Source organism: Lipotes vexillifer, unplaced genomic scaffold, assembly GCF_000442215.2.
Source record: "Lipotes vexillifer unplaced genomic scaffold, Lipotes_vexillifer_v1.1 scaffold1945, whole genome shotgun sequence".
Lineage (NCBI taxonomy): Eukaryota > Metazoa > Chordata > Mammalia > Artiodactyla > Lipotidae > Lipotes > Lipotes vexillifer.
The window spans coordinates 295,145-317,137 of NW_006772373.1; the positions used below are offsets into that span (position 1 = coordinate 295,145).

Sequence of the window (21,993 nt, forward strand, 5' to 3'; positions counted from 1 at the left end):
CGGCGCGCCGGGAGCCGGTGCCCTGCACGGGGAGAGGCCACAACAGTGAGAGGCCCGTGTACCCCAAAAAAAAAAAAAAAAAAATAGATAACTAATAATGACCTACTGTATAGCACAGGGAACTCTACTCAATACTCTGTGATGACCTATGTGGGAAAAAGAGTCTAAAAAAAGAATGGATATATGTATATATATGTATATGTATAAATGATTCACTTTGCTGGACACCTGAAACTAACACAACGCTGTAAATCAACTATACTTCAATAAAAAAAAAAATTTAATTTAAAAATAAATAAATAAATAAGAATCCAAAGATGTGGAAACAGGTTTAACAGGGGTTTGTCATTCCTGCCCCCAAAATGGGAAATTATTATATTATTCATAATCATCTCAGCATTATGATGCAGTTGTTGGCATCATCTTTTGTCAGGGGTTTGAAGAACTCTTTGTAAAAGGTATGCTTCCTGGGCTTCCCTGGTGGCACAGTGGTTGAGAGTCCGCCTGCCGATGCAGGGGACATGGGTTCGTGCCCCGGTCCGGGAAGATCCCACATGCCGTGGAGCGGCTGGGCCCATGAGCCATGGCCACTGAGCCTGCGCGTCCGGAGCCTGTGCTCCGCGACGGGAGAGGCCACAGCAGTGAGAGGCCCGCGTACAGCATTAAAAAAAAAAAAAAAAAAAAAAAAAGGTATGCTTCCCTTTGGTGAATAAGAAAGCAGAAGAGTTTTGGTCAACCCTCGGTTGTATTTCCAGCTTGTCAGGATCGTTAGGAGATAGACTGGCTCATCCCGTTGCTCCTCTGTATGTAATTTCTCATGCAGCCTTTGTTAAAACATGGGAAGGGACAGTGCCCTGCTGCGAATCATACAAATAGAATGAGTGAGATAGACGTTGCCCTAGAGATGTTTGTTGAACTGTTGGTGCCTCTCACTAAACTCCAGATTCTTTCCCTGTTCCTTTATTTATTTAGTCTAGTGACTTTTATCTTTCTTTCCATGTGGGAGGGAAAAACTTGTTTGCAATCCCAGTTATAAGGAAGTAGCCTTCCTGTTTGGTCAACACAAGAAATATGGTATCAGGAATAATTGAATGTTAGTCAGTAGCCAACATGATCACCCGGTGTATCATTTTAGCACTGTTTTTGTTGTCCGTAGTTCTCCCTTTGATTTTTTTTTTTTAATTTACAGTTACTTGCTTTCAGCATTAGAAAGTTTAGAGTAGAAATCAGAGTGATAACCTAATATCTAAAAACAAGATCTAATAGTGGTATTAATAAGATGAATGATAGCTGACAATTAAGGATGATCAGGACTTATAGTTTCAGCTTCATGGACATTATTTATTCCCTCTCTCTCTCTCACACACACACACACAGACTCAATCACTGGCAAACTCCATACCTATAAGACAAAATTTCACAGATGAGGAATGAAGTCTTGGAGAGCTAATCCTTGCCTAAGATCCCACAGCCAGAAAACGATGGATCCAAAAGGGTGGCTCTTCAATGGCCTTTTCTGTTGTAGTTCCCAAGGAACCACTGAATCACTGTGATTCCGCCTTGAAGGAAAGGACCTTGTCTTATTCATCTTGGTGCCCAGCTCTTCGTGAAGAACAGAATGGAACAAGGGGGTGACGTAACTAGCACTTTTCTGGGGGAAGATAAATCTGGCAAGGATGAGTGGGATGAAAAGAACAGGGAAAGATTGGTGGCATGCAGGGCAGTTTAGACGTTAGTACAACAATACAGAAAAAGAGTTAATGAGATCATGAATGAGGGAGCGGCGTGGCAAAAAGAAAATAGGCAATGAAGGTAGAAGAAATTTAGGAAGAATGAGTCCGTGGGACTTGATAGCCATGTGCAAGGCAGTGAGGAGTGCCAGGCCTTTTGAGAAATATCCATTCGTGTAGCAAATATTTCTGGAGCATCCTCTGTGTGCCAAGATCTAGTCTAGTTGCTGGAGATCTAACAGTGAATTAGGTAAATGAAGATTTTGCTCTCATAGAACTTATATTCTCTTTGGAGGATGTACCAGTCAGTTCTCCAGACAGCCACTGTATCCCACTATATATTCTTAAGGAATTAGCTTATGTGATGATAGGGGCTGGCAAGCCTGAAATCTGTAGGGCAGGTCTACAGGCTGGAAACGCTGAGCAGGGGCTGATGCTGCCATCTTGAGACGGAGTTTTTTCTTCCTCAGGGAAACCAGTTTTGCTGTTAAGGCTCTTCAACTGATTGGGTCAGGCCCACCCAGATGATTTAGAATAATCTCCTTTATTTAAAGTCAACGGACTGTAGATATGAATCACATCTGCAGACTACCCTAAATTAGTGTTTGATTGAAGAGCTGGTACTATAGTCTAGCCAAGTTGCCACGTGAAACTAACCATCACAGAGGAGATGTAAGAATGACCAGTGCAGACAGAGAAGTCACTCAGGGGATAAGAGTAGGTACCAGCTTCTGTGTGTGGGAGACTCAGGGAAGCCTCCTCCACAGGAATAGATGTATCTTCATCTTACACATGAGGCAGAGGAGACGTGGGAATGTTAAGTGACTTATTTAGGCTAAAACAGCTAATGATTGGCCCTGCTGTCTTTCTGACTTCCAGTACATGTGCAGGAAACACAAGAGCCTGCCTCCCAGGAATGGTCAAAGGGACCAGAATGTCTGATTTTCTTTTCCCAGAAGGAACACCAGTGAGTGAGAAAATTTAGATTAGGCACTTGTTTTCTGAACGTAGAGCCTGAGCACAGGGAGGTCGATTATTGCTTGGGGGTAGAGGTGCAGGGGGACACTTGACCCCGCATCAGCCCCTCCCTCCTGCTGCTGCCCTGGGACTGACCTTCCTGTGCCCAGGTCAGGGCTTTTGTACAAGCCAGTCATTCTGCCTAGAAGACTCTTCTGCCTGTCTTCCCCTTCTGTGGACAATGTCTGTGTAGCCCTCCGGGGTCTGAGCTTCGGCACCTCATCAGGGAAACTTTCTCTGTGTACCCAAACTAGGATGCATCTCCCAGTTACAAGCCCCCTACCAACTCCACGTTCTGCTAATGTGTACTTAGCGCTGTTGTCGTGAAGTTGATTTCTGTTTTATTAGTGTCTGCCTCTCCGATTATACTCCCAAAGAGAAGGAGCCAGATCACTATCGTGCTGATTCCCAGTGAGGAGCACAGTTCTTGGCAGATATTCCTTGTCACGTGGATGCACGGCTAAAGGAATGAGTGGGTGTGATATATTTACTTGTAAGCGGTAAATCTGTAAGGCGTTCGAAATAGTGACCTGGAAACACACGACACATCCAGCTAGCTCCTCTCCGTCTCCTAATCCCCAGTGCGATCGTGTCCTGTCACAGCTGATGCTGTCCTTGGGACATGGATTCTTCTCCATGTCCGTTTCAGAAGTGGCACTTCTTGGGCTTCCCTGGTGGCGCAGTGCTTGAGAGTCCGCCTGCCGATGCAGGAGACGCGGGTTCGTGCCCCGTTTCGGGAGGATCCCACATGCCGCGGAGCGGCTGGGCCCGTGAGCCGTGGCCGCTGGGCCTGCGCGTCCGGAGCCTGTGCTCCGCAAATGGGAGAGGCCACAACAGTGAGAGGCCCGCATAAGGCAAGGAAAAAAAAAAAAAAAAAAAAGAAGTGGCACTTCTTGAGCTCTTCTCTGATTTGAGGGGTCCTTTGTACGCGTTGGAGCCTCAAGCCTTCTAATGCAAAGACAGCTGGTAGAACTGCTGTTAGCACAATAAAAGATGAGAGTGAGAGAAGAGAGTGCAAGCGTTCCGGGAATAGTGCAGCATGGATGGCGTGTCCTAAGGATGCCCTCATACTTGACAGATGGTTCTCCCTCTTCTTGCCCCAGGCAGGAAATTCTGACTGCTTCTGCCCATGGTCTGGAGTCGTGTGCGTGAGAAGACAAGCTTCTGATTCGAGCAGCCCCTGAGATCTCTGAGTGGGCTCTTGTGAGCCACGTTGAGAGGAAGTTTAGTCAGGACTCCCCACCCCCGCACCTTCTAAATGCCCCCCTTATCCTATCACTCAGAGGAAGGCTGGCTCCAGAGGGCTGGAGCGTGAGGCTGGCGACGGAGTTGAGCGCATCAGCTGTACAAACAGTAAAGCTTACGGTACCTGTCACTCTGGCTTCTGATGTGAGAGCCACCAGCCATAGGAACTTAAAACATCACTTGTGCTGTGAAATGCTTGCAGGAGCTCTTCTGCCCTTTTGTGTGAGACCCCCAAATATCTACAGAAATGAGGCTTTATTTTGCAGTTTTCTTCTGACTGTAGGAAAAGAAATTTTGGATTGATTTAAAAGTAGCAACTCTCAGGTTATCCTGCAAGGTCTGTGCAAATTTCCCCACTTGGCTTCTTTCCATTCAAGATTCTTCCATCTAGAAAGAGAGAAATTTCTCTGTTTCTACATTCTCTGCATTTTCTGAAACTTGGAAGACTCAGCTGCAAATCATAGAGGACCCTGCTGGGAGCCAGACAGATGTTGACTGTATCACCGCAGGGTGTAAGAGGAAGCATTACTGGCCCAGGTGTTCGGAGATGGAGGTCCGAGTCTTGGCTCTGCCACCGAGCAGTGCGTGACCTTGGACAAGTCTCTGGGCTGGAGTGGACTAGGTGCTCTCCGCAGTTACCGCCGCGCTAAGATGTATGGTTCTCATTGCAGGCATCTTTTCCACAAATCCTGTGTTGACCCCTGGCTCCTAGACCATCGCACCTGTCCCATGTGCAAGATGAACATTCTTAAAGCCCTAGGGATCCCGGTAAGCACAGCACAGCCTACAGCATCGTCATGTCTGTCTTTCTGCCTTTCCCACAAAGCAGGGAGAAAACAACATCCCTGGATTTTCTGTGTCCCCTCAATCCCATAGCAGTGGCGTCACCTGGGGAGGCCCTAAGAGCGCTCCCGTGTCTGGATATATTTCTCCTCTCACTTTTTCTCAATCTGAGAACATCGTGACCCTCTCAACATGTCCATTGTATTTGTCTGTGAGTTGAGATGCTGCCTGAGCGGCTCATAGGCTTCTCTTCCAGGCTGCAGTGGGTGAGAGCAGGTTGGACACCCACAGAGGCCTCTTGGGCCAGTTGTACACTGATGACACTCTTGTGTCATTTACCTGCGCTGTCATCACGTAGACCCGCACGCCACACCTTCTGATGTTGCCCCACCATCTCCTAGCTTCCAGAGGAAACAAGCTCTTCCCAACGATGGGAGGGGAGGCCAGCCACTGGGAATCTGGCTCAGGGCCCTCTGCTGAGCTCAGATCTCCATGGCGAGCTTGAGTGACGAGGAAGCCAGAGCCAGAACCACTGAATTCTAGCGCTACCCTCAAGCTGGCGCCCTCAGTTATATGTTTTATCAAACTTAGTCATTCCCCCTGTGCAAAGAGAATCCCCCCAGCTGGCTGGCTTGATGCTCCAGGGAAAGACTTTCCAGGGACCATATCGAGTGAAGGCCACGGGCTGCTGAGACACCATCTGCTGTGGTGAGGGCAGGAAGCAAGCCAGGCCACCAGACCCGAGGGCTGCACAGAGATGTGAGAACAACCTGGCGCCGTCTAAAAGAAGCTAGACAAACAGCATACAGAGACCGGCCTCCCCCTTCCCCCTCCGCTTTGCTGTCTCCTCCTCTTGTCATTCCTCACTACTAATGGCAGAGAATAAACAGAATGTTTAAAGTCCCAAGATGTCACTGAAGAAGAAAGGATCAGATCAGATATCAAAGGCTTCCTTTAATGCCAAAGGGCTAATTATCCCAGGAAGATCAGAGTGACTCTGTTTGAGGGCACACACCTGAAGCATCACAAGGTCATGGATTGGCTGAATTTTCTACCCTGCCTCCCCTGCCTCCCTGCCGGCTGTATGCTGGGTTTTTTGTTTTTTTTTTTTAACAGTCGATACACCAAACACAAATCAATTTGTGCGACTATAGCTTTGAGCTAGATTTTGAAAGGCAATGCATTAAATTTTCAGACCAGAGTTGTGAAGGCATAATACATTCAAGGTGAAAATCACTGACAGTGAACATGAAACCTGAGTAAAAACCCAACATCTCTATCAGATACTAGGGACTTAGAAAATTAAACTCACTGTTTGCGTGTTCCACATTTTCTGGCTCTAACTTGTTCTTACAGGTGTCTGATTTTAGCCTTTGTTTTGTGGTTGTTAACTGAGTAGCCTTGTGCCTGCCTGTGCTGTAAGGCAAGTAAATATAAGTGGAAAGCTAAGAGCTGGGGACATTTTCATTTTGTAAGTGGATTTCTCTAAAATGAACTAAAGAATGAGAGCACGGCTCACGGATGGTGAAATTCCTATTACAGTGGTACCTTCTCCCATTATATTTTGCCAAGAGAAATAAAAGACTGAACCTGACAGGAGCAGGTCCTTTACTGTCAGAGTGTTTTCAATCCCCTTATCTACATTCAAGTGCTTCATCCTCCTTTCTCTCCAGTCAGGTCTAGGGGGTGTCTTTGCAGGATGACAGATCACATCATTGAGTGCTCCTATAAGGTACCATATAACACGGGCCTTTTTTATCCCAGCACACACCATCTCCTATCACTATTATCCTGGTATAAGTAAGATGATTGTAAACGAATAGAAAATCCCGTGCAGCTGGTATATTCACTAGTCCCTAACTATCTCGCATCTGGTTTATTTGAGTTCTCCCTGCTAACCTGAATTTGAAAACCTATATGCTGTTCACTTACAGATGGTATTTGACATCTCTTACTAAACATTATGACTGTAATTTCTCTCAGAGGTATATAAATTGGGTTTCTATTCAAAATATTATTCTATTTGATGAACCATTTCGAGTGGATATAAACTGTGAGGTTCTGTAAGGTGGGTCTGTTAAATATTGTATCTAAGCCAAATTGTTCATTCATTCTCTCATTAACAAGTCTCACTGAGCTAATTCGCTTTCTCTTTTCCTCTACTCACCTCTGTTAGAGACATAACACTATTCCTGCTAGCCCACAAAGTAAAAGCGAACACCCTGCATCAAAACTAATAAAATAATGTTATAAAAAGAGAAAAGAGAGAAAACAAGAACATGATCGACAAGCAAAGTCAACATTGTGAAAAATGTGTCAGTTGTTCTCGCATCTGTGGTCACATTCAGATGCTTATGGCTGAAAGAACAGCCAGCACAGGATCCTCACTTGGACCTCTTTTCCTCCCTGATACCCGCACACAGTTTGGATCTGCATCTTTACATAGTATAGTGGAGGGAAAGAAGTTATTTTTTCTTCTACCCTCCTCGGTTCTCCAGCTGGGCCCTGTAAATTAGACTTGTAAAAGACAGATTAGCAAGAGAAAATCAAACAGAGGTTTATGAACACATGCATCGTGTGTGCACATAGGAGCACTTGGCGATGAGTGACTCAGAGGGGTGGTTAGGACTTCGGCTTCTATAGCATCTTCAAAAAAGAGCAATAAATTTTTAGAGAAGCGACAAGACAAAGGGAAAGAACTTTGAGTTTCTAGGACAGCAAATTGTGGGGAGGTGAATATATGGGGGAAACCAATGGCAGGTAAGGGCATGTCAGTTAGGTTTGTTGTACGTTCCATTTTGGCGTCAACTCCCAGTTGCTGGTGGTAAGAATGTTCTTCTCTTTCTGGTACAGAGAGGGGGACCCCCTTACAAATTTATGTCTTGCTTTTAGGCAAATAGGGGAAAGGTAGAGAGCATTTCTTTACCCAGTTCTCAACTGTTTCAGCTAAAAACAATTTTTATGCCAACATAGCAAATTTGAGCAGTGGCATACTCTGCTACCCTTCAAAGGTGTACTTTACCTTTGCCCAGAAATTGAATTTTTAAAAGTATTTTCTCAAATCTTCCCTTCACTGATCTCGGATCTGGGCAGATACTAACATTCCCAGGTTTTCAGAGCAGTAAACTGAGACTTAGATAAAATTTCCAAATCAACATTTACTGAGCACTTAATAATTGTCAGGCACTATGTGAGGGCTTGGAACTCAAGGTCAATATAGTGTAGTTGCTTCACTTTAAAAAGCTTGTGTCTCACTTGTATGTGGAGTCTACGTGGAAAAGAAACAGAGAAGAGATTTGTGGTTGCCAGGGGCAGGAGGTGGGGAGGGTGAAATGGGTGAGGGGGTCAGAGGGTACAAACTTCCAGTTACGAAATAAGTAAGTCCCGGGGATGTAATGCACCGCATGGTGACTCTAATACAATACACAGTACTGTACTGTATATTTGAAAGTTGCTAAGAGAGTAGATCTTAAAAGTTCTCATCACAAGAATAAAAATTTGGTAATCATGTGAGGTGATGGATGTTAACTAAACTTACTGTGGTGATGGTTTTGCAACATACACACATATCAAATCATCATGTTGTACAACTTAAACTAATACAATATGCCATGGCAATTATATCTCAGTAAAACCAGAATTTAAAAAAAAAAGCTTGCAGACTAGTAGAGTGAAACTAACACAGTAACAAATGACTGTAACAGTGGGAGAAGTGTGAAAAGAGTTACAGTATCAAAGATGACTACTGGGAGGGAGCGCTGCTTAGAAAAGAGACATTTGGCCTGGGAATTGAGGGATGATCAGGAGTTCACCAGGGTTAGTTTGAGACCTTGGGATGGGAGAGGGGAAGGGGATGATGATTTGGGCAACTGTCATCCCGAGTGGAAGAGCAGCATATGCTAAGGTGCTGAAATGGGGAATATATGGTTTATTCTGTGTGTTTCCAAAGGCTGAAGGTAGGGCCAGAAAAGAAGGCTTGGGTCAGACTGTACGGTGCCTGTTTTGCTATACTAAGAAGCTTGTAATTCATTCTTTAGGAGGAAAGAAAGAAAAAGAATCATACCTGTGCTTTTTTTAAAAAAAAAAAACAAAAAGAGTGCTCTGGTGAAAAAGTGGAGAATGAAGTATACTGGGGAAGAAACTAGAGGGAGATTGGGAATTGGTAATGGGGTAAGAAACGTTCAGAACATACCCGCTTATGTCCAATAATCTCAGTCAGGAAACTTGGAGGATCAGTCATTCAGTGAGTTGACTTTCAACAACTCGAATTTCAAGGAATTGGCCCACTGCCAAAAGAGATGAAGATGGCAGAACACAAAGAGAATGTGGGGGAAAGGGAATGAACTGAATTTGAGGTTTTTGTGGGATGATGGAGATTTCCAGCTGACTGTTGGAAACACAGGCGTTGGGCTTGGGAGACTTGGTTTGAGAGTGGAAATCCAGGACAGGAGTCCAGCAGTTTGGATTTCTTGCCTTGTGCTCCCCATGAGCCCGTGAGTGGAAGATTTTCTCTTTCAATGAACTTTGCACACAGTCTAGTCATTGTGGTGTTAATTCAAACCGTGTCAACCTAGGATTCTCCTCACCCAAGCCTGCCCACCCTGATCTGCATCCTTGGACGGGGTGCAAAACCGTGTCATTGTCGTCGCTCAAGGCAATGTCACTCTCCAGCGTGGAGCAAAAAGTGTGATTAACAGCCATTCTTAGTGCTTCTCAAGACCGTATCTCTCCTCCACCACCTTTAAAAAATAATTTTTATGAGTTTGGTCAGAGGCAGAACAACTGAAAATCATTTTTTACAAGCTGTTTGTGGAAGAGATATCAATATATTCAACACCACTTCAGCCAGCAGAACTGAGACCAAAGAGTAAAACTGCCCCGCTGCCAGCTAAGAGAAGCTGGCCGACACAGGCTGCCTTGCGAGGCACAGAGACCCCGGTGTCTACGTTTTTCAAGTGGAGCTGTGAGGAATATTGGGAGGGAGAGTCCTGTAGTGAGTGGGTAATTAAAGTAGATGGTCTCACCCTAGTTTTATGATTCTAAGATTTTAACTTAGAAGATTTGACAAATGTACGATCAGTTGAATGTTATGTAAATAGGGCTTTGCTCTGCAGCTGGTTTTTTGGCTTATGTTTAACAGCACCTCACCCTGTGCTCTTGTGTTTGTGTGTGCGTTTGTTTATGTATATGTGTGTATCTCTGATGCACAATTCACGAGTCAGATTCTGTCTCCCCTCTCATGCCATCAGTCTATCTGTAAACAACACATGGGTCTTTGGGGCTAATTATCAGGCTGTCAGCTACTTCCTATACAAAAAGTAAACACTATAGATAAGGAGGAGCTGTCATTATAAATAAGTATCATATTATTCTCCCTATGTAATTATATTAATGTATGGCTACTGCTACCCCAGGAATTAAAACCTTGTCTGTAGATCTAAACGGAACCTTTGGAAAGGAAATTTTGGAAGATGTTTTCATGTTAATTACAGGAACTATATGTGGAATGTCTTTAAATAAAGTGGTTCAGGAAGAAAACAGTAAAGAACTTGGTTTTCCCTCAGGACAAAAGATTTAGGCTGTAGACATCTCATCTCTAACTTGATGATATACACTAAGATAGGTCCTTTTCTGCTCCTGTCAGCCCAATGCCGACTGCATGGACGACTTGCCCACTGACTTCGAGGGATCTCTGGGAGGTCCGTCAACCAACCAGATCACCGGCGCAAGCGACACAACCGTAAATGAAAGCTCAGTCACTTTGGACCCTGCTGTCCGGACCGTGGGAGCCTTGCAGGTGGTCCAGGATACAGATCCCACCCCGCAGGAGGGAGAAATCATCTTCACCACCAACAGTAAGTTCTGCTGCGCCACATGCCAGTGCCATATTCCAAAAGGCTGTTGCCTCGTGGGAATTGGAAAAAGGCCCTTTTCCTCAAGAAGAAAGAAAAATTAAATGAATAGAGCGTTGCTAGGCTGAACAATCATATCTGATGGGCCTTGAGAAGCCCAGCTTACTCCAGAGCCAGCAGGGCAGACAACAGTGCTAGCTGTGTGTGTCACCCACCTATACATGCCGATGCCACTGCACTGCACATCCCCCATGGTACCCAAAAAACAGGCCAGGTGGTGGTGCTGGCCTCTGAAAGTGGAAGACAGGTGAGAAGAGCCACTGCCGACTGGATAGGGCACAACCCACTCATGTGTGTGTGTGTGTGTGTGTGTGTGTGTGTGTGTGTACACAGGCTTGAGCCCTCCCGAGTGTGCAGGTGGCTGTCTGAGCTGGTCTGGACAGCATGCAGGAGGGTTCTCCCCCAAACCCGTTGCTGCAGGACTCAGATGCATTGGAACCCCTTTAGATGGGCATCCTTGCAGTACAACCTAAACCCCTACGTATAGTGAGGTATTAAAATATCTTTAGGGTTTCTTCCGCATCTCCTGCATAGACTCAAACTAAATGCTGTTCTGGTTGAGGGTAGTTATAAAAATATTAAAATAGCTACGTTAGCATACGGTTGAAGCTCAAACCTAAAGTATTTGCTCTACCGTCGAATACGGCAGAGATAAAAGGAGTTCTAAAAAAATCAGCATGCAAATTAACTTAGGTTTAAGGTTAAAAGGGTGGATGAATATTTCAGGTTTTAAAGGAGGTGTGTTTTTTTCCCTTGATGGAAGTGACCTATTCACCATAGAAAATTTGGAAATGGAGCAGAGCAGATGAAAGCATGTTGGGATATTCCCTTTTAAGTTGGTCTCTTTTTTACATATTCGTGATGTTTATGCAGTTCAGAAAATCATTCACACTGAAATTTAAAGATGCATTTTTCTGAATGAAGAAACATAACAGTGCTTGTCGTTGAAAGACTGAGAAATGAAGAAGAGAGTAAAAAAAGAATGCAAAAATCACTTAGTACCCCACTACCCAGAAATAATCACTCTTAACATTTTGGTGTATTTGCTGATAATCTTTTTTTTTTAATTTGACATTTTTATTGGTGTATAATTGCTTTACAGTGGTGTGATACTTTCTGCTTTATAACAAAATGAATCAGCTTTATGTATACATATGTCCCCATATCCCCTCCCTCTGCGTCTCCCTCCCACCCTCCCTATCCCACCCTCTAGGTGGTCACAAAGCACTGAGCTGATCTCCCTGTGCTATGTGGCTGCTTCTCACTAGCTAGCTATTTTACATTTGGTGGTGTATATATGTCCATGCCACTCTCTCACCTCGTCCCAGCTTACCCTTCCCCCCCCATGTCCTCAAGTCCATTCTCTACATCTGCGTCTTTATTCCTGTCCTGCCCCTGCGTTCTTCAGAGACTTTTTTTCTTTTTCTTTTTTTTAGATTCCATATATATGTGTTAGCGTACGGTATTTGTTTTTCTCTTTCTGACTTACTTCACTCTGTATGACAGACTCTAGGTCCATCCACCTCACTACAAATAACTCAGTTTCGTTTCTTTTTATGGCTGGGTAATATTCCATTGTATATATGTGCCACATCTTCTTTATCCATTCATCTGTCGATGGACACTTAGGTTGCTTCCATGTCCTGGCTACCGTAAATAGAGCTGCAATAAATATTGTGGTACATGACTCTTTCTGAATTATGGTTTCCTCAGGGTATACGCCCAGTAGTGGGATTGCTGGGTCGTATGGTAGTTCTATTTGTAGTTTTTTAAGGAACCTCCATACTGTTCTCCACCAACAGTGCAGGAGGGTTCCCTTTTCTCCACAACCTCTCCAGTATTTATTGTTTGTAGATTTTTTGATGATGGCCATTCTGACTGGTGTGAGGTGATACCTCATTGTAGTTTTGATTTGCATTTCTCTAATGATTAGTGATGTTGAGCATCCTTTCATGTGTTTGTTGGCAATCTGTATGTCTTCTTTGGAGAAATGTCTATTTAGGTCTTCTGCCCATTTTTGGATTGGGTTGTTTGTTTTTTGATATTGAGCTGCATGAGCTGCTTGTAAATTTTGGAGATTAATCCTTTGTCTGCTTCATTTGCAAATATTTTTTCCCATTCTGAGGGTTGTCTTTTCGTCTTGTTTATGGTTTCCTTTGCTGTGCAGAAGCCTTTAAGTTTCATTAGGTCCCATTTGTTCATTTTTGTTTTTATTTCCAGTTCTCTAGGAGGTGGGTCAGAAAGGATCTTGCTGTGATTCATGTCATAGAGTGTTCTGCCTAGGTTTTCCTCTAAGAGTTTTATAGTGTCTGGCCTTACATTTAGGTCTTTAATCCATTTTGAGTTCATTTTTGTGCATGGTATTAGGGAGTGTTCTAATTTCCTTCTTTTACATGTACCTGTCCAGTTTTCCCAGCACCACTTATTGAAGAGGCTGTCTTTTCTCCATTGTATATTCTTGCCTCCTTTGCTGATAATCTTTTGATACAGTTGAGACAGTAACCATGGGGATGAACATTCAGTATTGTAACCATAGAACTTTCACAGGACCTCGACAGAGAGTAATTTCGAGAGGAACTTGGTGGTAAATATCCACCCATGTAGGGTTTATTAGTTTTTGGTAGGTATGAGTTTTAACTTGACTTTTAGAGGCATAAGGACCTCAGTATTGAAACATTGGCCATAAACATTAAAAAGTCCTTAAAGAGCGATTTTGATCCATTTGTTTTGAAGGTCTAGAGTGGTACTGTCTAGTATTAATATAATGCAAGCCACAAAAGTAATTGTAAATTCTCAATAGCCACACTAACATAAAAATAATAAGTTGGTAAAGTTCATTTTAATGATTTTTTTTTTTTTTTTTTCTGTACGCGGGCCCCTCACTGTTGTGGCCTCTCTCATTGCGGAGCACAGGCTCCGGACATGCGGGCTCAGGGGCCATGGTTCACGGGTCCAGCCGCTCCGCGGCATGTGGGATCTTCCCGGACCGGGGCACGAACCCGTGTCCCCTGCATCGGCAGGCGGACTCTCAACCACTGCGCCACCAGGCAAGCCCAATGATATTTTTATTTAACCCAATATATCCAAAATATTTTATTCTTTTTTTATAGTAACTCTTCAAAACCTGGTGTGTATTTTATCACATCTCAGTTTATCTGAGTTTATCTAAACTGAGATCACATCTCAGTTTAGACTAGCCCCATTTCAAGTACTCAGAAGCACGTGTGGCCAGCGGCTACCATGTCGGAGAACTCAGATTTAGAATCCTAGTAATTTAGGGATATAAGAACCTTAAAAGAAAAAAACCTTAAAGGTCATTTAATCGTTACCAAGATAAACTTTTGATTTTCGCCATATGAAAATTGTGACCAGTTACCATCAGGCATATCACCATTAGTGGTCTAAGTCAAGTATATTGGAAGGCCTCATAAAATTTTGCTAGCAGGGCTTCCCTGGTGGCGCAGTGACTGAGAGTCCGCCTGCTGATGCAGGGGACACAGGTTCGTGCCCCGGTCCCGGAAGATCCCACATGCCGCGGAGCGGCTGGGCCCGTGAGCCATGGCCGCTGAGCCTGCGCGTCCGGAGCCTGTGCTCCATGACGGGAGAAGCCACAACAGTGAGAGGCCCGCGTACCGCAAAAAAAAAAAAAAAAAAAAATTTGCCAGCAGTTCAAAAACCTTTAAGGCATGAGCCTTTTTTGAGCCCATGAAAAGAACCAAATCAAAAATGGATCCTATTTCTTGCTATGAAATGACTGTTTGATTTTCTGTTAGATTCCTTATTTTGAAAAGTGGCTATGTAGTTCATCCATCTTAGTAAAGCCCAGATGACAAATGAAAAGGCATAGTTTATGGGTTAAAGCACAACCAAAAATGAAATAGGAAATTAAAGTCTGTATCCATATAATTCATAATCCCAGACAGTTTCGGCTAAAATAGACTCAGAGTGTTTAGTTCATAGCACGTATTTAGCAGATGTTTACGCAGTGACTTGAGATAAAAGTGTTTGATCTAAGCTTCAACAGGGAGCTTCTGTTCACAACAGAAGGAAGAATGCCAGGTAATTTCAAAGGAAGGTCTTGGTAAAGATGAAGAGACGAGGTGTGAGACCACATCTATAGTTTGAAGACTGAAACTATATATGAATATGGCTAAAGACATCAGTCTCTTAGTACAGAAACTGAATTTTTCTCACAAAATACTCTTCCTAGACCATTTATTTCATTTTTAATGGAGTATAGTTGATTTACAATGTCTCAGGTATACGGCAAAGTGATTCAGTTTTATATATATGTATAAACATATATATATATACATATATATATTCTTCAGATTCTTTTCCATTATAGGTTATTACAAGGTATTGAATATAGTTCCCTGTGCTTTACAGTAGGTCCTCGTTGTTTGTCTATTTTATATATAGTAGTGTGTATCTGTTAATCCCAAATTCCCAGTTTATCCCTCCCCCGCTTTCCCTTCTGCAACCATGTTTGTTTTCTCTGTCTGTGAGTCTATTTCTGTTTTGTAAATAAGTTCATTTGTGTCGTTTTTTTCTAGATTCCACATAAAAGTGATATTATAAGATATTTTATTTCTGATTAGTTTTATTTATTGGGATTTCACAGAATATTCCAAGCACAGTCATTCTGATTAGATGTTAATGGTTTATACCACTAACTAAATGGCTGTAGGTTACTTAAGGGGAAAATTGATTTCCTCTGTACAGGTTTGTGCATTGCCTAGTGCCCTAACTCAAATAAATAATTAATAAATGAACAAACACGGATGCATGAATAAATGAGCGAAAAGATTCAAGTTCTTATCAATGTTATTGTAACCATTTCTCTAATGCTATAGAAGAAAATGCAGATGGTGAAAGAAGTATAGCTGGGATACGATATTGCGACAAATCACAAATAACCCACTGGAGGTTGGACCTGACGTTTTTCTACCTTATCCTTTCCTACCTCACATCTCTGCAGATCCAGGAAATTACTAGATAATGAAGAAGCCACAGTAGGTAACAAACACATAGCACCAGCTCTGTACCAGGCACCCTTTTATGTTGTTTACATGTATTAGCTCACGACAACCCTATGAGCTAAATGTTATTTTTAACTTCATTTTCCTGATGCAGAAACAGCAGCACTGAGAGATTAAAAGTAACTGACCTGAGGTCATAAGCTAGTGACAGGTGGAGCTGGAATTCGAAGGAGCAGCTAGCTGGCTCTACGACGCCATGCATAGCTATGCTCAGACAATGAAAAAGGGGAGAAAACGCACACGGTTCTCATTTCATTTTTTTCCTCTTTTCCTCCATTTTTCTAAATCTCTGAAAGGCCAAAAATGTGTTTAGTTTCAGCTTGCATTCTCATCCCTTACCTCCGTTCTTCCTTTCCTGGCAAACAGTCTTGCTGTGTAGTCGATCAAATGCGCGTAAAAGTCATTTCAGCACTCAAGGGGAAACAGCATAGAACAGATTGCCCTTAGAGTAAAGATGGAAAAATCTGGCATTAAAGGATCATCTTCAGCTCCCAAGAAAAGAAAAACGTTTACAAAGGAAAGGAAATGCAAACTGGTAGGCAGTCTGACATTTGGGAGAAAGACGTTCTTGTATGCATATCTTTAACGTTTCTGACATTTCAGCTTTTATAACCTCACACGGCAGCCCCAAATCACAGTGTTCCTCCTCCACGTCGGTGCAAGGGGTCATTTGTATGCATGCCCTGATGTCACTCACGCAGCTTCATCTGCCCACCCAGTTGCACCAAAACCATACTCTGCCTTGTGACTCCCCAGGCCCAGGCTGCAGCTGGTTGGATTGGCTTCAGCAGGGAAAGAAGTTTCGTAGGACCAAAGGAAAACACAGCTGAACAAACAGCCTGGTGTGTTTGGAAACTCCAGACAGGAGCTAGAGAAAGACACAAAAGGAGAAAACTCTATCACTCCTTCCCTAAAACATCCCGCGCCGCTGCACACCTTCCCCAGTGGGTCTGAAACCTTCCCTTTGTTTTCCAAGGAAAGTCACTGACCCCACCATCCGTTTCCTTTATTGAGTCACCACACAAGTCCTCTAGTGCTGTGTCTAGATTGTTACCCCCTTGCTGTTCCTTCCACCTCAAACTGGAAGGAACCAGCAGTCAGCGCATGGGGTAGAGGGTGGAGGGAGCTAGAAGCTAGAAAGCGAGGAGATGGGCAGAGTCAAGGCCTCCCAGATCTGCCCCAATACGTTCTGAGGAGCACATGGCGTAATGTGTTTGGCCAGGAGACCCGGTCTTCAGACGTCACAGAAGGAAGCGGTACCCATGAATTGTTATGTAGGCTAGTGGGCTCAAACTCGGCCAGCTGAATTGAAACGTGGTGTGGGTTTCCTCTGGGAAACTTCCTATCCACTCTGAACCTTGCGGGGAGTATCGTGTATTAAATGTGCTGAGCCAACATGATTTGTGATGTGGGTAAAATGCATCTTGCTTTTTGCTGCTCTGCCTGAACCGTCTGGCGTGGGTGTAACAGCCCCCTGCCTGGGGATGACAATTCCAGCAGAACTTTTCTGCTCACTCTTAGGTAACGCACGTTCCAAGAGTCCCTTTAGGTTCCAAACACCGACAAAAGGATTTTTTTTTTCTCTGCAGAGCCCTTCTCTCTTGTAATCCCCATCACTCAGGACAGATGGGCCTCCTGCAGCCTTCACGCTATCTGCCAAGGTGCTCTCACCGCTCCAGGAGGTCTTTTTGGATAGGGCCCAAGTTGAGCCCAGTACTGCTTGCTCCCCACGTGGCCACCTCTGGGACCCTCACACATCACCTGCCCTGACACCCGTCTCCGGTACAGCAGCCGTTTCCAGCCTCTGACCCCACGCAGGCCATCGGCCTCCTCCCTTCAGACTCCAGGCAGGCAGGAGACCTGAGTCCACAGCCTGCTTTAGCTTTTCTAAGGCCTGAGTCTGCTCTCTCTGAGTCCCACCTGCAGGAGGCGTAGTTCAGAATCTCCTTGGTGATGGAGGGAGAGGGGTTTCCCTTGCAGGAACCCCTCGCTGGGCTTGGGTCTGGGAGATAGCCCTTCACCACCCCTTCTTCTAGAGGAATGGGATTCAGCGTGACAATACTCTCCCCACAGACAAGCCCCTTTCCAATTTCCCCATCTTCCTCTCGCTCTCTCCCCTTGTTATTGTCATTAACCGGGTGATGGGGTCCAGAATCATAGAACAGGTACCCTTCACATCCGCTCTACCCAGCAGTGGGGTGTCGGGCACAGGGTTGCGGGGAGATGGGAGAGGCCATCTCATACTTCTTTGCTGCCCATAGCTCTTCAGTAGAAACTGAGGCAGGAAGAGTCCCGTGAGTGCAAAAGAATTAGTTCATGAATGTCTTGATGGGCTTCACCAGAGGACACCTTCCTAGCTGATATGGCGACTAAACTACGGTCCCTTTTCAGAGACCCTAGAGACAAGTCAACCTTTTTGGAAAAAAAAAAAAAATATATATATATATATATATATATATATATATGTGCTCGCACTCTTCAAAATGCACTCATGAGACAAAAGTAATTGTTAAAGCACAGCTGAAACTGCAGCCCAGCAAAAAAAAAAAGGAAAAGTCATTTTCAGCAAAAAGTCATTCACTGCTATCACTGCGGTCACCAGGAGCTCTCCAGGGACACAGACTAGACACTAATTACGGAAAAAACTTCCAAAGAGTTCATTCAGAGACTTGTGTATGGCAGTTTCTGGAGTGACCCGCTTTCTCTTCTTTGAGGAACTCAATAAGAACATCTCTGGCGAGTCTTCATTCCTAAAAACACAGTCTCTTAAAATTAGGCCAGAAATGACATCCGTTCTTTTCTTTTTTAAGTTCTGTGTTTATTAGTTAGGGAGCCATTGAGGAAGCATTCAGCGTATCTATGTTCAAAGGTTTTAAATGCCACTTATATATATATATATATATATATATATATATATGTGCTCGCACTCTTCAAAATGCACTCATGAGACAAAAGTAATTGTTAAAGCACAGCTGAAACTGCAGCCCAGCAAAAAAAAAAAGGAAAAGTCATTTTCAGCAAAAAGTCATTCACTGCTATCACTGCGGTCACCAGGAGCTCTCCAGGGACACAGACTAGACACTAATTACGGAAAAAACTTCCAAAGAGTTCATTCAGAGACTTGTGTATGGCAGTTTCTGGAGTGACCCGCTTTCTCTTCTTTGAGGAACTCAATAAGAACATCTCTGGCGAGTCTTCATTCCTAAAAACACAGTCTCTTAAAATTAGGCCAGAAATGACATCCGTTCTTTTCTTTTTTAAGTTCTGTGTTTATTAGTTAGGGAGCCATTGAGGAAGCATTCAGCGTATCTATGTTCAAAGGTTTTAAATGCCACTAGGCTTGCTCCAGTCGCAAGCTGAATTTGAACACGAGAGAGTGTGTGTTGTGTGTGTATTCAGGGCTTTTCCAGGGAACCTGAGTTTGAACCTCTGGGTCAAAGCAGCTGAGAGAAAAAGGGAGGGTTGGCATGAACATCCCATTTCTGTTCCAAATGTTCCTTTACATTTGCAAAGCAGCAATCTCCAGGTTTTAATGTGACTGCAAAGTATACCGGTGCATCCAGAAATAAACACCTCTACAGAAAGCATTCCAGCGTATATAAGAAAAGACAAGAGTGAGTAGCCACATCTGCTTTTTTGACTTGCATCAAAGCCTGAACTGGCAAAGTAGCTCCCCTTTGGATAAATATGCTGGCTGGAACTAGCAACAAGAATGATCTCCCTTGGTGCCCATAAGATTCACATTAGCCCTGGAAAGATTATTGCTTTGATTTGTGAGCCTCTTCCATTGTGGCAGACAACAGAATCGGCCAGCCAGTTAAGATTTTAGATCCCACTGTCGTCCGTCCTGCGGGACATATTTCAGCCACGGTGAATTACTTCCATACAAAATGAAGCATTTGCAGATGGTGATACTGTTCCATAGCTCGTAACGTGCCAGGTCCCTGCAGTCACATACCTGCCTTGTTTCTGAGCCTTCCAGCTCACCAGCTCGATGATGGCTTCAGGAGAGGAACAGCTGTTCTGAAGAGCAAAGATCTTTGTGATAAGCACTTGCCTTCACCATCAACTGTCCCAGATGGCAACCAGTCAATCCACAAGCCACTGGATTTTTTTGCGGTAACATTCCTCCTCAATTAAAAGCACTCACCAATCTCAGAAAGGCCAGACTCCCAGGGTTTTCCTGTCCTATGTGTCTGGTGCCTTTGACAACGGAGTGTTGAGGATCTGCAGGTGCACAGACTGCCTGTGAGAGAGCTCATCCATTTAGACCACAGATATATTGCCACTGGGAGCGCTCAGCCTGGGCATGACACCACGCCGTCCACTCAGAAGAAACTTTTCCTCCTGAAATGAAGTGGCCCAGCCAAGCAGACAAAATCCGTCCATTGTGGGAGATTGTCTCAGATGTCCTGAGTTACGCACTGATAGCATCATCTCCAGTTTGATTGATTCTTCCCAATGCTGTCTCGCTTTTGGTAAGCATTCCAAAAGTGGGCGAGGGAAAGGGCTGTTGAGCAGACCTGCATTTTACCGCATATTGACACGCTGAGCGTGGATCTCAGCAGGGAGGTGGCAGCTGATGGCAAGAAACATAACTGGCAGGTCAGCCCTTTTTCAGTGTTGGAACAGCATCCATTCTAAAGCACATGGGGTGAAGAGGCGGGGGAAGGTCCATCATTCGGAGAGTAAGATAGCAGGGAACAGCTGAAAATGTCCTTTGGCTGACATAAGAATTGGCTCTGAAAATTCAGAGAGTCAGGGTTCCATAAGTCAAAATATTCCAGAAATGAAATTCAGTGGTTCAGAATAAAAAAAAAAAAAAAGTGTAACTATCAGAACATCACTGGAGCTACATGAGGTAAGATGGTATACTGGTATACTTTGTTACTAGCCAGAAACAAAGAGTGATGCCTTAGGTGTGATTTGGCCTCCAGTTAGCTGTGTGACCTTGGGCAAGTCACTCACCCTCTCTGTACTTTCATTTCGTCAGTTATCGAATGAGACACTTGTACCAGCAGTTGATTTCTAAGATCCTTTTCAGTTCCATAATTACACTCCCTCTCTTGGTGTCCTTCCAAGTCTCACCAGGAAAGGTCACTTAAGACCTTGTATCCTCACTTAAAGCCCTTCCTGATACCCCTCTCCTTCCAGCACCACGAAACCACCCTAGCAAGGAGCTGTGTCCTCAGCTGTCTCCCCACTGCCGTGTCCTCTGAGACTCTAGAGGGTCGCTACGAGACTGCAGCGTCTGCCCAGTCTCTTATCTTACAGATCAGATTTTATGTACATCTTCAACTAAAATGAATGGGAAAGAAGACGAGGGTGTAGCTGGCTGGAAGAACAGCACAACTCTAGCCCGGAATCCTCCTAGGATTCCCATGTGCAGTGGACCCTGTACTCAGACTATCACAGCCTCCTACTCCCAGAAGGCTCTTAAGCAGTACTTACCTGGGCTGCCTAGATGCTGGCTATGCCCAGACTCAGACCTGTTCATTTTCTTTGTTCTTAAAAACAGTATTAATCACAGTTACCATTCATTGAGTGCAAACTTTGTGCTCAGCACCATATATGTACTCTACATAGAGTGTCTTATTTGACCATATTAATAACCTCATGAGATTGTCATCCGCATTTTATAGATAAGCAAATAGATTCCAAAGGTAAAATAACATGCCCTAGATCAGTTGTTTTTCAAACTGTGGGTCATTGAATGAATCTAGCGAGTCCTGACCACTATTTTTCAAATGACACAAAATAAAATACATCTGAAATCCAAATACACACACACACACACACACACACACACACACACACACACACACACAGCCTTTAATGTTGATTTTAACAATAATGGTTATTATTGATGCCATCAAGGAAGAAATGTGTCATGTAAACCAAAATATTATGCAGAGCAACTCTCTTTTATTCTGTTTTAATATTGAACCTAGACAATTGGCAAACAATACTTAGAAAAAAAACATTGTATTTCTTCAGTAGATAGTAGTGTAGGTGCTTGTGTGTCTGTGTTTATGTATTCATATGGATGTGAATACACAGTTTGATATTTAGTCCCAAATCTACATGTAAGATTTTTTTTTGCATGTTTATAATGCTTTTTTTTTTTTTTTTACAGTAAATACCACATTTGTTGTCTCATTTTCTCTTCTCAGGGAATTAGTATTTTTTAAAAAAAGACATCATTTCGGGCTTCCCTGGTGGCGCAGTGGTTGAGAGTCCGCCTGCCGATGCAGGGGACGCGGG

The 21,993-nt window shown here is 43.8% G+C and overlaps 1 protein-coding gene across 1 annotated transcript in view; it reads left to right on the plus strand.

Annotated features, from left to right (window-relative positions):
* The window catches only part of RNF150 (ring finger protein 150), a 239,125-nt gene that overhangs the window by 188,983 nt on the left and 28,149 nt on the right, over positions 1–21,993 (plus strand). Inside the window, exons 5-6 of the mRNA XM_007447438.1 lie at positions 4,664–4,760; positions 10,420–10,630. Coding sequence (XP_007447500.1) covers positions 4,664–4,760; positions 10,420–10,630 — 308 coding nt within the window. The remainder of the gene's footprint in view (positions 1–4,663; positions 4,761–10,419; positions 10,631–21,993) is intronic.